The sequence below is a fragment of the Oncorhynchus mykiss genome, chromosome 19, assembly GCF_013265735.2.
Source record: "Oncorhynchus mykiss isolate Arlee chromosome 19, USDA_OmykA_1.1, whole genome shotgun sequence".
Lineage (NCBI taxonomy): Eukaryota > Metazoa > Chordata > Actinopteri > Salmoniformes > Salmonidae > Oncorhynchus > Oncorhynchus mykiss.
In genome coordinates, this window is record NC_048583.1 from 26,836,029 (window position 1) to 26,850,199 (window position 14,171).

The following is a 14,171-nucleotide window of genomic DNA, read 5'->3' on the forward strand; positions in this document are numbered from 1 at the left end:
ATTTGATATCAAGGGGGCACCAGGATATTGCATTCTTGTTAATCCTCCAGCCACAATCACAGTCGCCATGCAGTTCAGTCCAGGCTATCACAGCCTCTCTTCTCCTGCTGGTGACAAAGGAATTATGAAACTCCCTTGTCCTTGAGTATTTATTGGTAGAAGTGCACCTTGTGACAATTTTTTATTGGATGTGCCCATCCTCTGTTGGAGCCAATCGGCTTTCCTGTATCCAAGAGAAGTGAGCATGTTGAGCTATTTAAATCCAGCTAGAGGAGCTGATAATAGAATAATGATGTATTTGAAATGTACAGTAGGTCTACCACCAAGAGATCATTGCACTGTATTGCTGCAAGGTACACCTGACTTATCTAAATTGCTGATCATTGCTTTGGAAATTTAAAACAGAACTTTATCATTGTGATTTCATTGAGTGATGTAATTGTCTTTATTCTTTTTGGAAAACAAAAATCTGCTAAAAAGATTATCACTGAAAATATTTTACAAGAGCATAGTGAAATTATTCAAAGAGAATTAAGTGTATTAGGAATTAAGTGTATTCACCAATGAAAGAAACAGCACAGACAAATATTACCACAAATTGATACATTTGAAAAATACATTTTGGCATATGGTCATTGCCTATCAGAAAATTCCCATTTGCATAGGTCAGCAATCCTGTTGGATCAAGGGGCGTTATTGAAGTTCTGGTGCCCTCTAGAGTTCAAAAGTATGTGCAGGTCTGTTTAGACTTTTATGGCACCATAGTCTCCATGGTGACACTGGACAACAAGCTTGGGAACCAGTTTGGAGTTGTTTTCAGGAGCCAATGATTCACTGTTTAAGGCAAGTTTCTTTTCTGTTTTGGAAGACCTATTGAGAAATCTAACTAACTTCTACATTTTCTATATAAACCTCCCCCCAAACAGCCATATGTCTCCTCAGAGATATTTTGATTGGATAACACCACCAATAGAGTTATGCCCCTTGATTTTGCTCTGGTACATAAATGACAATTTTTGGGGGGTTTGTTACTTATATAGTATCCAGGACATCCCATCATGTCCAAGCTGGTGTACAAAGTTTCCTCCACTGCCAAGGTAGAGCAGATGGAAGCAGAGTTGTCTGTCCAGCTGTCAGCTTTCCGAACTGAAATAGAGGAGAATGGATCTCCCCTGGAAACACCCTCCAAGTCTTACAGGTATGGATGGACACATGGATATGAGGGAGGTCTGTGAGCAAAATAAAGTTGCCCAGTTAAAATGCCAGTGATTGCGATTTTCTTCTGTTTGATACTGGCTGCCTTTTTTTTGTAGATGTTCTATTGTATTTTATTGTATTCTATATATTTTTTTTTTCCCATCGTACTATAGCTCAGTTCCAGTTCCTAAAGATGTATCATACTTTCGTATGGAGAGAGAGCAGGTCCTGAGGAGAGGTCTTCAGGTGGCAGAAGCACTGCCAGTGGTGCCTCTGTCTGATGTGCTACAGAGAGAGCTGCAAAGCTGCCTAAGCCTGGAGTACACACCTGAGAGTCTGCCTCTTCTCCTGCACCAGGTAAACTGGGCTGATTATATTGTCATTGGGATCACATTGGTGACACTCAGGGCCCCCGCGGCTGCCCTGACAAATTGAAGGTATTTGTGAGGGCAAAAGGGGGTGCAACTCAAAATTGGGAAGGTGTTTTGTTTTGTACACTCAGTGTATTTATGGTAGTTTTATGCAGACCGATGCTACCAGTTGGCCCAGATCAAGTACCTGCTGATGCTGAGATGGAGAAGGTTCTGTCGTCACTCCCACATCATTGAGCAGCTGTATCCCTTCTACAAGGTAACCTGGCACGTTGATATTTAATCAATCACCTTAGTTTATCATGAGTAATAGAGGATAATGGATCAATCAATAAATCCCCTTTTACATGAACAGTTGATTTCTGTGGTGTTCCACCAGGAAAGCTAAATCAAGCACTAAAGTATTTGAAAGAAAACCAATACTATTTGAACCCAGGTCGGGTGTGTTCTTTCACCATACTGTTCCACCAGGCCCAGGTATCAAACCTGGTCAGTGAGTATGAGGATGCTGTCCAGCGGGCCAGGAGACTGGCTGTTTCCAGGGAGAAGGTCCTGACAGGGCGGGGCAACCCCATTAACACGGTCACCCAGGAAGATGTGACCATCTACCTCACCTGGCTGGTCTGTCACCTGCATGCCTCCAAGACCATCCACCACTTCCTGACAGTAAGGCCATCAGAGAGACTATGGGCAATGTTTTTGTAGCACAAAAGTGATGTGTTAAGTGCAACATTTACCGTAAACCTCATTGGAATCTGGCACTGTGAAATAATTGTAACAATGTGCATTATAAGGAGGAGATTAAGCAATATATAAATAGTTGCCTCTTTGTTGAAATGCACATTGTTGAAAAAAAGTTTCAAATGAAATCTCGTTGCCAGATTACAATGAGGTTGATGGTACAATTTTCACTTAACACATCACTACGTTGCCCTATATGTATGTCCCAAATCTAAACTTGTTCACTATATAGTGCACTACTTTTGACCAGGGATCATAGGACTCTGGTCAAAAGTAGTGCTCCAGGGAAGAAGGTACCATTCAGGGTGCATCCTATGGCTGCATCTCAATGGTCTAAAAGTGGCTTCCTCTACTCGTCTCCTCTCCTTCATCGCCATGTAGCTGAAATTAAAGGCTAGTTTAGATTAGAGCAGATAAAGACTACTGAGATGCACCCCAAAGCTTGGTTGACTTTTGGGATGGGTGGATGAATACCTTGTAATAGATTTATTTAGAAATAAGACCGTTTGTTACCTCACACTATATGATGGGTTACAGGTGATCCACTACATCCCAGCCTCTGAGAAGAGGGATAAAGAGTTATTAAGGAAGTCCCCATCAATTTCCCCAGTGCTGGTTGAATGTGTCCACACATCTTCAGAAGATAAAGACCAAGTCTTGGCTGGGCTTGAGGGTAACACCAACATTGACTGTTACCCTTATTGAACCTCTACATTTCAATGTCTTACTTGAACTCGATGTAACTCTTACATGTGGGTACAAAAGAGATTCATTCGTGCTCGTGATCGTTCCTTTCTGTAGGGATGTTTAGACTGGCTAACCAAGTTCCCATGCACATTGTGAAACTGGAGGAGTTCCTCCCAGAACTACAAAGCCTGGTCTCCTACTTCCGTTTGCCCTACGACACCCAAAACATCAGGAACACTGCAGACGAGATGGAGCTCTTCAGCATGGTAGTACCGTTGTAACATACATGTCAAGTTATTTGGTCCGTCGTGTACTCTCTTGGTGTAGATCCGCACGTACGTTTCTCACTGGTATCAATGAATAAGTTATGCGAACGTCTGAGCTGTTCGCATTTATCTCAACTCGGAATCTGGTCCTTTGTTTGTTGGTCAGATCTCAAAGGAGTTCAGGGTGATCTTCAGACAGCAGGAGGTGATGAAGACCTTCCTCCAGTATGATGGGACAGAGGCTGTAGAGGGACAGTGGGGGACGAAGAGGAGCACCATGGCTCTGAGGAAGAGTGCTAACTGGATACCATACATTCAGGTCTGGAGAGAGAGGGATTGTCCCGGTCTCTGTCGTGATCTCTATCCTGTCAATCCTTGTCCTGCATAGTACTTGGTTTTATAACACTTGAAGTGCTAACAAGTTAGTTCAGAGATGATTGGAGAAAAGGTGTCAGGAACGCTGATATATAAGGGATGGAAATTGAGCTAGCCCTTTATCCAGAGGCTAGTACTTTTCAGACTGGGCTAGAAGAAAATGTGCCAAACTAGTAAAATGTTGTATTAGCAAATATGGCATGGCACAGATTTTGGACCTAGGCTAAAAACAAATTGCAGCCTACTAGCCCGGCTGACCAGTGCCCAAAACCCTTAAATCCCATCCCTAATGTTTATTTTCTGACTAAACTCAAACTCAAAACAGGTGAAGCCCAAACGGGATCCCTGGCAACAGAAACTTGTCACCAAGCTGAAGGAGCTCCAGTCTTATGATGAGTTGCTGAGGACTCACTGCAGGTTTCTCCAGGTAAACAGTCTAACACCTAAAGGAGGGATTTTATAAATGACCTATTAACGTTCATCTCTATAGTTTGTATCGTGTATCGAAGTATGGGCTAACTACAATTACTTTCAATCGTGTTATTTTGCATACTCACAGTGACACCTCTCTCTCGCTCTCTCTCTCTCTCTCTCTCTCTCTCTCTCTCTCTCTCTCTCTCCCCTCACTCTCTCCCTCCCCAGCTGTCAGATCCTGCCGTAGTGACTGAGGCCCTGAGGGAGCATGCTTCCCAGGTATGTGACCCTCAGGCCATCCAGCCCTCATCATCTCTGACATCGTCACACACCAACAGACACAACACCTTGCAGATCTGGACCAGCATTTACAGCGCTGCCAATCTTTATCAGGCATGTATTACCTAGTCAGAGATGTGATTATGTGTGCTACAAAGACAACATGCTTTTTCATCATGTAAAATGGATTGTGTCTGGGTTCATTCCAACCACAATTAGCATTTTATCCCCCTGCTAGGAATCCAGTGGATGTGGAGGACAGGAAAAAAGCAACACAAAGAGCAGAACCACTTCAGTCAAGAAAGTAAATGAAAGGTACATTATTAAGAAGGACAGATTAGGATCACTTGGGATGTGGGTCTCATTGAAATAAAACGGAATGCCTTTTGCTTATTTGGTGTCCCTTCTCTCTCATTCATCCCAGCTATAGCCATCTGAGCAGCATGCAGCTGTTGGGTTTGGATGAGGGCCAGGAAGGGGAAGAGGGTACCTCGGACACCGTCACAGCCAGGGGAGCCTACTTGTCACTCCTCTACCTTCGACACCTCAAGATCAGGGAACTGCAGGTGAGCTTCATCCAAGGAGCCTTACGTGATTGCTGCTGGAATTGAAACGATGACCTTGGCGTAGCTAGCGCCACACAAGACCACAAGGGAGGTTCAGGGTAGGCTTTTAGACTGTTAGGGCCTGCTCTCTATACTCTTGTCGCTCCCACTGAACCCTGAGCTGTCCTCTCTTCCCCAGTGAGTCTCTCTTGGGATGCTGAACTGCTATCCATTATCTACTGTGTCACATTATTTACCCTGCCATTCCCTCTGGAGCCTGAGCTGTCTTACCCGTCCTCTCTCCCTTAAAGCGCATCTCCCTAGGCATTCTAAACTACCTGAGGTCCATAGAGAGAACCCTGACTTTTGACACAGCTGGGATGAGTGTGGAGGGAGGAGGAGCACGTGGAGGAGGAGCAGGAGGAGGAAGAGCAGCAGGAGGAGGAGGAGGAAGAGGGGAAGCAGGAGGAGGAGGAGGTGATTTGGTCAGCACCACTGAGGAGTCAAGCTGGATGAATGCGGCCAGAGGGTGCAGTGGGACAGTCGGAGGTCTGGGCTCTCACCTCTACAGCCACAACACTCCTGTTGACTACAAGGTAAGGCATCACAGCTACAGTACAACCTGAGACATTAATGACATTAGTGATTTGTAGGGGTGAAGAAAATAAGTGAGTAAATACTCACCATTAGAGGTGAATAAAATAATGCACCCTAAACTTTCAACACATTTTTCCTCAAAAGCAGTGTAAACACTTGCATTAAATGAAAAAGGATCAAAATGGCGTTTTTCGCGTGTTTACACTCCACTCTGAGACGCTTTGTGAATACGGGCCCAAGTGTGTGAGTTACAGCCAATTGAGGTCACTAGCTCAAGCAGTTCTGGTAACCCTTGCAGCCTGGTCTGAGGACCAGGCTAATCTGACCCTGGGCCGTTTCATTCCACACAGTTGTTCCTCTTCTGGTTTGGAACTCCATTTGTTATTGGTCTATTAACTTATACTGCCTGAGGATTTCACGAGGCACACCGAATCTCCACCCATGCAGGTCCTGTGTAGATTGTATTTTCAAATAGCATTTATCCGAAAATAACACTGATCACATTTGCATATTTTTTGTTTACAGTGTTAGTTTAATCTGCTGTTGTACAAAATTATACAAAACACAGGAAAAACAGTTTTACTGCACAGATTTTTTTTTACAGAAAGGTATTATGGTAGAGTCAAGAGGCACTATTCATAACATTGGATTTGCATGAGCTTAGTAATGCATAGTAATGCTAAATAGATCTTTTTTGTTTTTCAAAAATCGATTTCATCATGAAAAAGCTAAAGGACAAAACAATGAACAAGACAGGAGGGGGTTACAACAGCATACAATGAAAATACAATCAGTTACCTACATAATACACATTGAAAAAGGCTAAGCAAAACTATACTGCTGTTTTCCTGTCCTGTCCTTTCACGTCAGAATCAGATTAACAGTGGAATCATGGTTAAAGAGCTCTGTACTACACTACAGTCTCAATAAGTCTTCAAAATAACTCAGAAGGTCCTCATAATCATTTATGTGCATGATTGGCTGGCGGTTGCTATAGCCTGCCTGTTTCAGGAACTTACGCAGCTTTAGGCCACGGATGTCCCTGAGCAGACCCCTGGTGACACGGTAGGTGTTGTCAGGGTCAAAACTCAGACCGTCATCGTCATGCTGGGTCACATAAACCTTATCCACAGTCCCGTCTGGACGCAGACTGATGATGAGGCGGTCCATGTTACTGTCGTCTTGGTCACCAGTAAAGTCTTTTCTCACATACTGAGGAAGGCAATTGGATTCTTCCAGATTCAGGTTGCCCACTATATAGTATGGGTGGACATTATCGGGGAGCAGAAAATTGCAGGTAATTACAGCTATAGTTGTGGTCACATTGCTGTAGTCCCACTCCGGTCTGTTCTGGAAGGGATGGAAATCAAAGCCCCCCTCGTTGGGGTTGTATCTTGCAACCATTTCACCCATGATATCAAAGTCGATGTAATTCTTGGCGAACCAAAACAGGAGCTTGAGTCCATGCCTGGGCAAGTGACAACCAAACCCAGAGAGTCTTAGATCTTCCATAGTGTTCAACGTACCTCGAACCATGGTGGTACCCTTGAGAGAGAGAGAGAGAGAGAGAGAGAGAGAGAGAGGGAACTTTAGAGAACTTTAGTAGGTGTGATTGTGTGCAATAAAATCCCATAATATTGTATTTATTTATTTTGATTTAACCTTTATTTAACTAGGCAAGTATTTTGAGAACAAATTCTTATTTACAATGACGGCCTAAGAAAAAGGCAAAAGGCCTCCTGCGGGGACGGGGGCTGGGATTAAAATAAATAAATACAATATAAATATAAATATAGGACAAAACACACATCACAACAAGAGAGACAACACAACACTACAATAAAGAGAGACCTAAAGACAACAACATAGCAAGGCAGCAACACATGACAACACAGCATGGTAGCAACACAACATAGCAAAAACATGGCAGCAGCACAACATGGTAGCAGCACAAAACATGGTACAAACATTATTGGGCACAGACAACAGCACAAAGGGAAGGAAGAGACAACAATGCATCACGCAAAACAGCTACAACTGTCAGTAAGAGTGTCTTTGTTGCAGCTCAATCCAGTCGCTAGCTGCAGCGAACTGAAAAGAGGAGCGACTCAGGGATGTGTGTGCTTTGGGGACCTTTAACAGGATTTGACTGGCAGAACGGGTGTTGTGTGTGGAGGATGAGGGCTGCAGTAGATGTCTCAGATAGGGGGGAGTGAGGCCTAAGAGGGTTTTATAAATAAGCATCAACCAGTGGGTCTTGCGACGGGTATATAGAAATGACCAGTTTACGGAGGAGTATAGAGTGCAGTGATGTGTCCTATAAGGAGCATTGGTGGCAAATCTGATGGCCGAATGGTAAAGAACATCTAGCCGTTCGAGATGAATAGTGCATACCATGGAGCTTCATAGGCCCAGTGCAGTCAACGTTCTGCTTTACCTGTGTTTTGTATAATATTGATGAAACTATCTCTATAAACGTGTCAAAAAATGTGTTCCGTGTTCTGAATAGTGCCTTGTTGAAAATACAATTTAGCCAGGACCTTCTAATCAGCAGGTTTTGCATGGATGGCGTTTTACATTGTTAATACACCAATAACAAAGAGAGTTCTAAACTCTCTGTCAATAACAGTTTGTTTTCAGGTTAAATATCCCTCCCATGAGTCCCCTCCTCTTAGGTCCCTCCCTCAGACAACTGCCAGACAGTCCTAGCAAAATTCTTGCTTGAGAAATAGCTTTTTTGCAACAAAAAAAACATTTTTGTTTATTTTCGGGTCATTGTAATGGAAAATATTACAGTAAGTTACTTAATTGTTACCCAGAAATGATTTGATATTGAGATGAGGAAAAAAAACAACTGCCCTGGGTCTTTAAGGAAAATATTCAACCATGTTGTATAATAAATAGAGGGCAATCTCTTACAACGCTTTTATGGTAGAAAAAGTTGCATTGGTGTGAAAAATATGTTTAGTGGCTCTGTCCACACACACCTCTAAGACTGAAAACTTGTTTTTCTAATGAGCAACAGAAAAACACACTGTTCAGTGGCTCTTAAGTATACACACCTGATATGGACAAACAAGATCACACAAACAAACACATCAAATATGTTATATTTACAGTAACTTACTGTAGCTGGTGTTGTGGTGCTGCTCTCCTTCCTCTCCTCACGTCTAAAATACCTGTAATGACAGCTATTTTACCCATCTCACAGTGTTTATGAGTGTGTTGTGCGATAAGGAGGCAGGACTAACCACAGTGTACAGGAAATGAAACTGAAAGGGACTCAGTCCTGTGTTGGACTGAGTTCGATTCCACAAAGTTCTCTTCTTTCTGCCACATATTCAAAAAGTTTCTGATCTAGGACCAGTTTTAATCCTCATGATCATAATGAATAAGATCCCATGGACAGTGGGGACCTGATATTACCTGATATTTAAGGTGGTCGATGTTGTTTTGTGTCCAATGTTTTTCATTTAACAATATCTGGAACCACAGCACAATAATATTGTACAAACACAACACCCCTACCCCACTCTCAACAACTTCCAGACTTCTTGTGAACGATCACGTTTTATTAGTCGTATGTATGGGATACACAGGGTGTACACAGGGTGTTTACACAGGGTGTTTACACAGGGTGTACACAGGGTGTTTACACAGGGTGTGTACACAGGGTGTTTACACAGGGTGTGTACACAGGGTGTTTACACAGGGTGTGTACACAGGGTGTTTACACAGGGTGTTTTCTTGCAGGTTCCTTCTTGACAATGCAACAGCAATAAAATATAATAAACATATGTGAGGGAAATCTTCTGTTAAACCCCGTTAAACTTGGGGGAACTGTGGAGCTACGGTTAGAGGACGTATGTCTGGTTCCTGCCATTCTGGCCCCTGTTGTCCTCACTCTCTTGCAACAGGCTCATACACATACAGTGCCTTGCGAAACTATTCGGCCCCCTTGAACTTTGCGACCTTTTGCCACATTTCAGGCCTCAAACATAAAGATATAAAACTGTATTTTTTTGTGAAGAATCAACAACAAGTGGGACACAATCATGAAGTGGAACGACATTTATTGGATATTTCAAACTTTTTTAACAAATCAAAAACTGAAAAATTGGGCGTGCAAAATTATTCAGCCCCTTTACTTTCAGTGCAGCAAACTCTCTCCAGAAGTTCAGTGAGGATCTCTGAATGATCCAATGTTGACCTAAATGACTAATGATGATAAATACAATCCACCTGTGTGTAATCAAGTCTCCGTATAAATGCACCTGCACTGTGATAGTCTCAGAGGTCCGTTAAAAGCGCAGAGAGCATCATGAAGAACAAGGAACACACCAGGCAGGTCCGAGATACTGTTGTGAAGAAGTTTAAAGCCGGATTTGGATACAAAAAGATTTCCCAAGCTTTAAACATCCCAAGGAGCACTGTGCAAGCGATAATATTGAAATGGAAGGAGTATCAGACCACTGCAAATCTACCAAGACCTGGCCGTCCCTCTAAACTTTCAGCTCATACAAGGAGAAGACTGATCAGAGATGCAGCCAAGAGGCCCATGATCACTCTGGATGAACTGCAGAGATCTACAGCTGAGGTGGGAGACTCTGTCCATAGGACAACAATCAGTCGTATATTGCACAAATCTGGCCTTTATGGAAGAGTGGCAAGAAGAAAGCCATTTCTTAAAGATATCCATAAAAAGTGTTGTTTAAAGTTTGCCACAAGCCACCTAGGAGACACACCAAACATGTGGAAGAAGGTGCTCTGGTCAGATGAAACCAAAATTGAACTTTTTGGCAACAATGCAAGACAGCTGAACACACCATCCCCACTGTCAAACATGGTGGTGACAGCATCATGGTTTGGGCCTGCTTTTCTTCAGCAGGGACAGGGAAGATGGTGAAAATTGATGGGAAGATGGATGGAGCCAAATACAGGACCATTCTGGAAGAAAACCTGATGGAGTCTGCAAAAGACCTGAGACTGGGACGGAGATTTGTCTTCCAACAAGACAATGATCCAAAACATAAAGCAAAATCTACAATGGAATGGTTAAAAAATAAACATATCCAGGTGTTAGAATGGCCAAGTCAAAGTCCAGACCTGAATCCAATCGAGAATCTGTGGAAAGAACTGAAAACTGCTGTTCACAAATGCTCTCCATCCAACCTCACTGAGCTCGAGCTGTTTTGCAAGGAGGAATGGGAAAACATTTCAGTCTCTCGATGTGCAAAACTGATAGAGACATACCCCAAGCGACTTACAGCTGTAATCGCAGCAAAAGGTGGCGATACAAAGTATTAACTTAAGGGGGCTGAATAATTTTGCACGCCCAATTTTTCAGTTTTTGATTTGTTAAAAAAGTTTGAAATATCCAATAAATGTCGTTCCACTTCATGATTGTGTCCCACTTGTTGTTGATTCTTCACAAAAAAAATACAGTTTTATATCTTTATGTTTGAAGCCTGAAATGTGGCAAAAGGTCGCAAAGTTCAAGGGGGCCGAATACTTTCGCAAGGCACTGTACATAGGGTCGCATGTTTTGCAGATGCTTGCATGGGGTAGCTTGACTATATGATGCTCCTGTACTCTGTCTGTTTTTTGGGCTTTCACTCCATCTCACCTGCGGGGATGGGGCGACCAGCCTCCTTATTATAATACGTTTTTCATAAAAGTAATATTAGTTAAAGGTAGAATTTCCACCACACACAAGAATAAGAACACAAAGTAAATGGCTCAGTAGAATAGAATAAACATTTTAGCATAAGTGTTACGCTGGAAAGGACAAATTATACACTCTTAGAACAAAAGGTGCAATCTAGAACATAAAAGGGTTCTTTGACTGTCCCCAACCCTTTGAATAACCCTTTTTGGTTTCAGGTAGAACCCTTTTGAGTTCCATGTAAAGTTTCCTTTACACAGAGGGTTCTACATTGAACCCAAAGGAGTTCAACCTGGAACCCAAAAGGGTTTTAACTGGAAAAAAAAAAGATCTATGGGGACAGCCGAAGAACCCTTTTGGAACTCTTTTTTCTAAGCGTCGTCCAATATTTACACGTGTTTCGGGGGGCAAGTGTTTAATTGTGCAATCATAATAAGAGTATGGTAGCAGAAGTTGTGATGTAAATATTAGTCATTTAGCAGACACTCTCCTCCAGAGCAACTTACAGGAGCAATTAGGGTTTAAGTGCCTTGCTCAAGGGCACATAGACAGATTTCTTTACCTAGTCAGCTTGGGGATTCGAAACAGAAACCTTTCGGTTACTGGCCCGACGCTCTTAACCGCTAGGCTACCTGCCGCCCGTGGGTGTAGTATGAATGTGTGTGTGTATGTGTGTGTGTGTGTGCGTGTGCACGTGTGTGTGTGTGTGCATGAGTGAGTGAGTAAGTGAGTGATTGAGCGAGTGCGTCTGCTATGTCAAAGTTTCTTTAGGGAATTGATATCGGTTTTACTGTGACTACAGGTTCACTGTTCCGAGTTCATGGAGTACCCAGAGGTGGAGAATCTTCATGATTTCTACACCACTGAGGAGAGATATGTCCACACCCAGGACCAGCGAGGGCTCTACGTGGTGTACGACGTGGCTCTGAAGGACCTGGAGGAGCTGGAAGACACACTGATTCTTCTGGGCTCACACTATATCCAGAGGAGTAGTTGGAGGGTCAAGGGCCAGTCTGAGGGCAGCAGGGTCAAGGGTCAGTCTGAGAGGTCACCTAGCTCTGCAGCGACAGACCTCCACTCTGCCTGGGCTCAGACAGATGTGGATAGAGTTGCAGTTCTCCTAGACCTGTGGACATGCGAAGCTGCTTTTTTGGAGAGCAAAGTGCAGGTTAGCAAATATGCTGAACAGGGCCGTGTTCATTAGGGCACGTAACAGAAAACATCTTAAACTGTTCTGAAACGGAAAACAAAAATTCACATTTCTCATTGGACATGTATATTTAGTCCCTCCCTGTTTCAGTCAGTTTTCTTCTCATTGATGCCTAATGAACACGACCCAGGTGATAATCAATTTATTTTAAGTCCAGTATATTGCGTGTCATTACGTGAACCATGGCCCCTCTGTTAATTTCCAGTTGTTGAACTGCTATATTGAGGCCTACCAGCATGTGACAGGACCAGAGGAGAGGTTCTCCTTGGCTCAGGTCATCACAGACATCATGCACAGAAGGCCTCGGCTACACCTGGACATGGGAGCAGAGTACTTTGTTCAGGCCTACCGGGCAGAGATGGTCTGCATGCAGACACACCAGCAACTCATCAGAGCCGTGCTGGACAACCAAGTAATTGTTTCTGAAAAATTGTGGCACAGCCTAGAGAGCTATTGATGCCAGTGTTGATAGTTGAATCATAACAGGTGTATCTGGCTTGAAGGACCATTAGTAAACTATTGGCCGGGATAGCCCGTTAGCAAAGCTAATAAAAGCAAAAGGTTTTGAAGTCGAATATATATTCACTTTTCCATGCCATGGGTTCTAAAGGTCTCTCTAACTGTGTTATGTTGACTATTAGATAGATCGTCAGCGGCAATACCTCCACCGGGTGTGGAGAGGAGGTCAGGGACAGGAAGCTACTCCTTGTGACTATGGTCTTCCTCCTAACTATGTGGCCAAACATCTGGTGTCCCTCGGTGGTGGCAGGCAAGTCGTAGTCCTACCCATGAATTATAGACTGATCACAGTGTAATGTGATGTCACCTCAAAACAGACTAACATGTTAAACAGTGTAAATAAATAGCTAATGTAAAAATGTGTGCGCACACCCCTGCCTGTCTGTCCTCTTGTTACCAGTCCTGCCCTGATGAATGTGTTCCTTCTGGAGGTGCACCACTCCCTAAGCCTGGCCTCTGAAATGTACCAGGCCCTGACCCAGGCTCACACTGAGCTCTGCCAGCTCCACCGTGCCAGGGGGGTGACTGAGAGAGTCACCCTGGAACAGAGACTCCTACAGCGGGCTCTGCAGCACTGGCACTCCCTGGATCCTCCCGGGGCCTACTATAGCTCTCAAACTCAAAAGGATGTGAGTCGAGTATCTCCCTCACATTCGAGGGAGTCGAGTATCTCCCTCACACTGATATGCTGCACCTGCCACTTGAGAAGTTCTAATTGTAAAAATTATATTTTCTTAATTGACTCACCTGTGTAAATAAAGGTTAAAAAAAACACGGAATCTATATCAATATTGTAATGTGCAATGATTGCAAACAGATCACAGCAGATTGTTTTTTCTTTCGCTCCAGTTGTTTTCAGATGTTTTCATGGAGGACCCCTCCCTGGTCCGAGCGTTGGGGGTCTCTCTGATCAGATCGGCTGAGGAGCAGGACATGAAGCAGGGGAAGGAGAAACAGTTCTTTGCTGTGGAAACCTTCGCCAAGCTGCTGGAGTTAGTCACCATCCGCCATCGCCTTATGGAGTCAGCAGCAGAGACTGCACATCTGGCACAGTTGAGTTGATTCTTCCTATATTGATTGTAGTTAGTTATTTCAGGGGTATGTACTGCAAGGGGTCTGCGATTTGTAAATCTTTTTTTGAATTCTGAATATTATTATTATTATTTTATGAATATTGCTAGCTCCAGCAGACTACCACCGTGGATACCATTTTTATGTCTCTGCGTCCAGTATGATGGAAGTTTGAGATAGTTTCATGAGCCAATGCTTACTAGCTTTAGCGCAATGACTGGAAGTCTACAGGAA

General features: G+C 43.4%; 2 protein-coding genes across 2 annotated transcripts in view; one reads left to right on the forward strand and one right to left on the reverse strand.

Annotated features, from left to right (window-relative positions):
* The first annotated feature begins 781 nt into the window (after window positions 1–781).
* The window catches only part of si:ch73-242m19.1, a 28,921-nt gene continuing 15,531 nt past the window's right edge, over window positions 782–14,171 (forward strand). Inside the window, exons 1-17 of the mRNA XM_036955494.1 lie at window positions 782–1,198; window positions 1,371–1,554; window positions 1,714–1,827; window positions 2,040–2,234; window positions 2,847–2,982; window positions 3,111–3,262; window positions 3,429–3,581; window positions 3,963–4,064; window positions 4,280–4,444; window positions 4,569–4,645; window positions 4,755–4,896; window positions 5,187–5,471; window positions 11,940–12,305; window positions 12,553–12,759; window positions 12,989–13,158; window positions 13,225–13,495; window positions 13,716–13,918. Coding sequence (XP_036811389.1) covers window positions 1,059–1,198; window positions 1,371–1,554; window positions 1,714–1,827; window positions 2,040–2,234; window positions 2,847–2,982; window positions 3,111–3,262; window positions 3,429–3,581; window positions 3,963–4,064; window positions 4,280–4,444; window positions 4,569–4,645; window positions 4,755–4,896; window positions 5,187–5,471; window positions 11,940–12,305; window positions 12,553–12,759; window positions 12,989–13,158; window positions 13,225–13,495; window positions 13,716–13,918 — 3,062 coding nt within the window. The 5' untranslated portion in view covers window positions 782–1,058. The remainder of the gene's footprint in view (window positions 1,199–1,370; window positions 1,555–1,713; window positions 1,828–2,039; window positions 2,235–2,846; window positions 2,983–3,110; window positions 3,263–3,428; window positions 3,582–3,962; window positions 4,065–4,279; window positions 4,445–4,568; window positions 4,646–4,754; window positions 4,897–5,186; window positions 5,472–11,939; window positions 12,306–12,552; window positions 12,760–12,988; window positions 13,159–13,224; window positions 13,496–13,715; window positions 13,919–14,171) is intronic.
* Window positions 5,984–8,960, reverse strand: LOC118941467. Its single transcript, XM_036954537.1, has 3 exons — window positions 8,899–8,960; window positions 8,600–8,651; window positions 5,984–7,017 (listed from the first exon to the last, which is right to left on the reverse strand). Exons 1-3 carry the CDS (start codon window positions 8,943–8,945, stop codon window positions 6,388–6,390), a joined length of 729 nt encoding a protein of 242 aa, XP_036810432.1. The 5' UTR covers window positions 8,946–8,960; the 3' UTR covers window positions 5,984–6,387.

What these genes read in the sequence shown, in the direction of transcription:
- LOC118941467 (XM_036954537.1), bottom strand. Translation starts at nt 8,945, where the DNA reads ATGAAAAACATTGGACACAAAACAACATCGACCACCTTAAATATCAG. An exon ending in TCGACCACCTTAAATATCAG is followed by an intron (nt 8,652 to 8,898) that starts GTAATATCAGGT and finishes CTGTCATTACAG; the next exon opens with GTATTTTAGACGTGAGGAGA. An exon ending in GCACCACAACACCAGCTACA is followed by an intron (nt 7,018 to 8,599) that starts GTAAGTTACTGT and finishes CTCTCTCTCAAG; the next exon opens with GGTACCACCATGGTTCGAGG.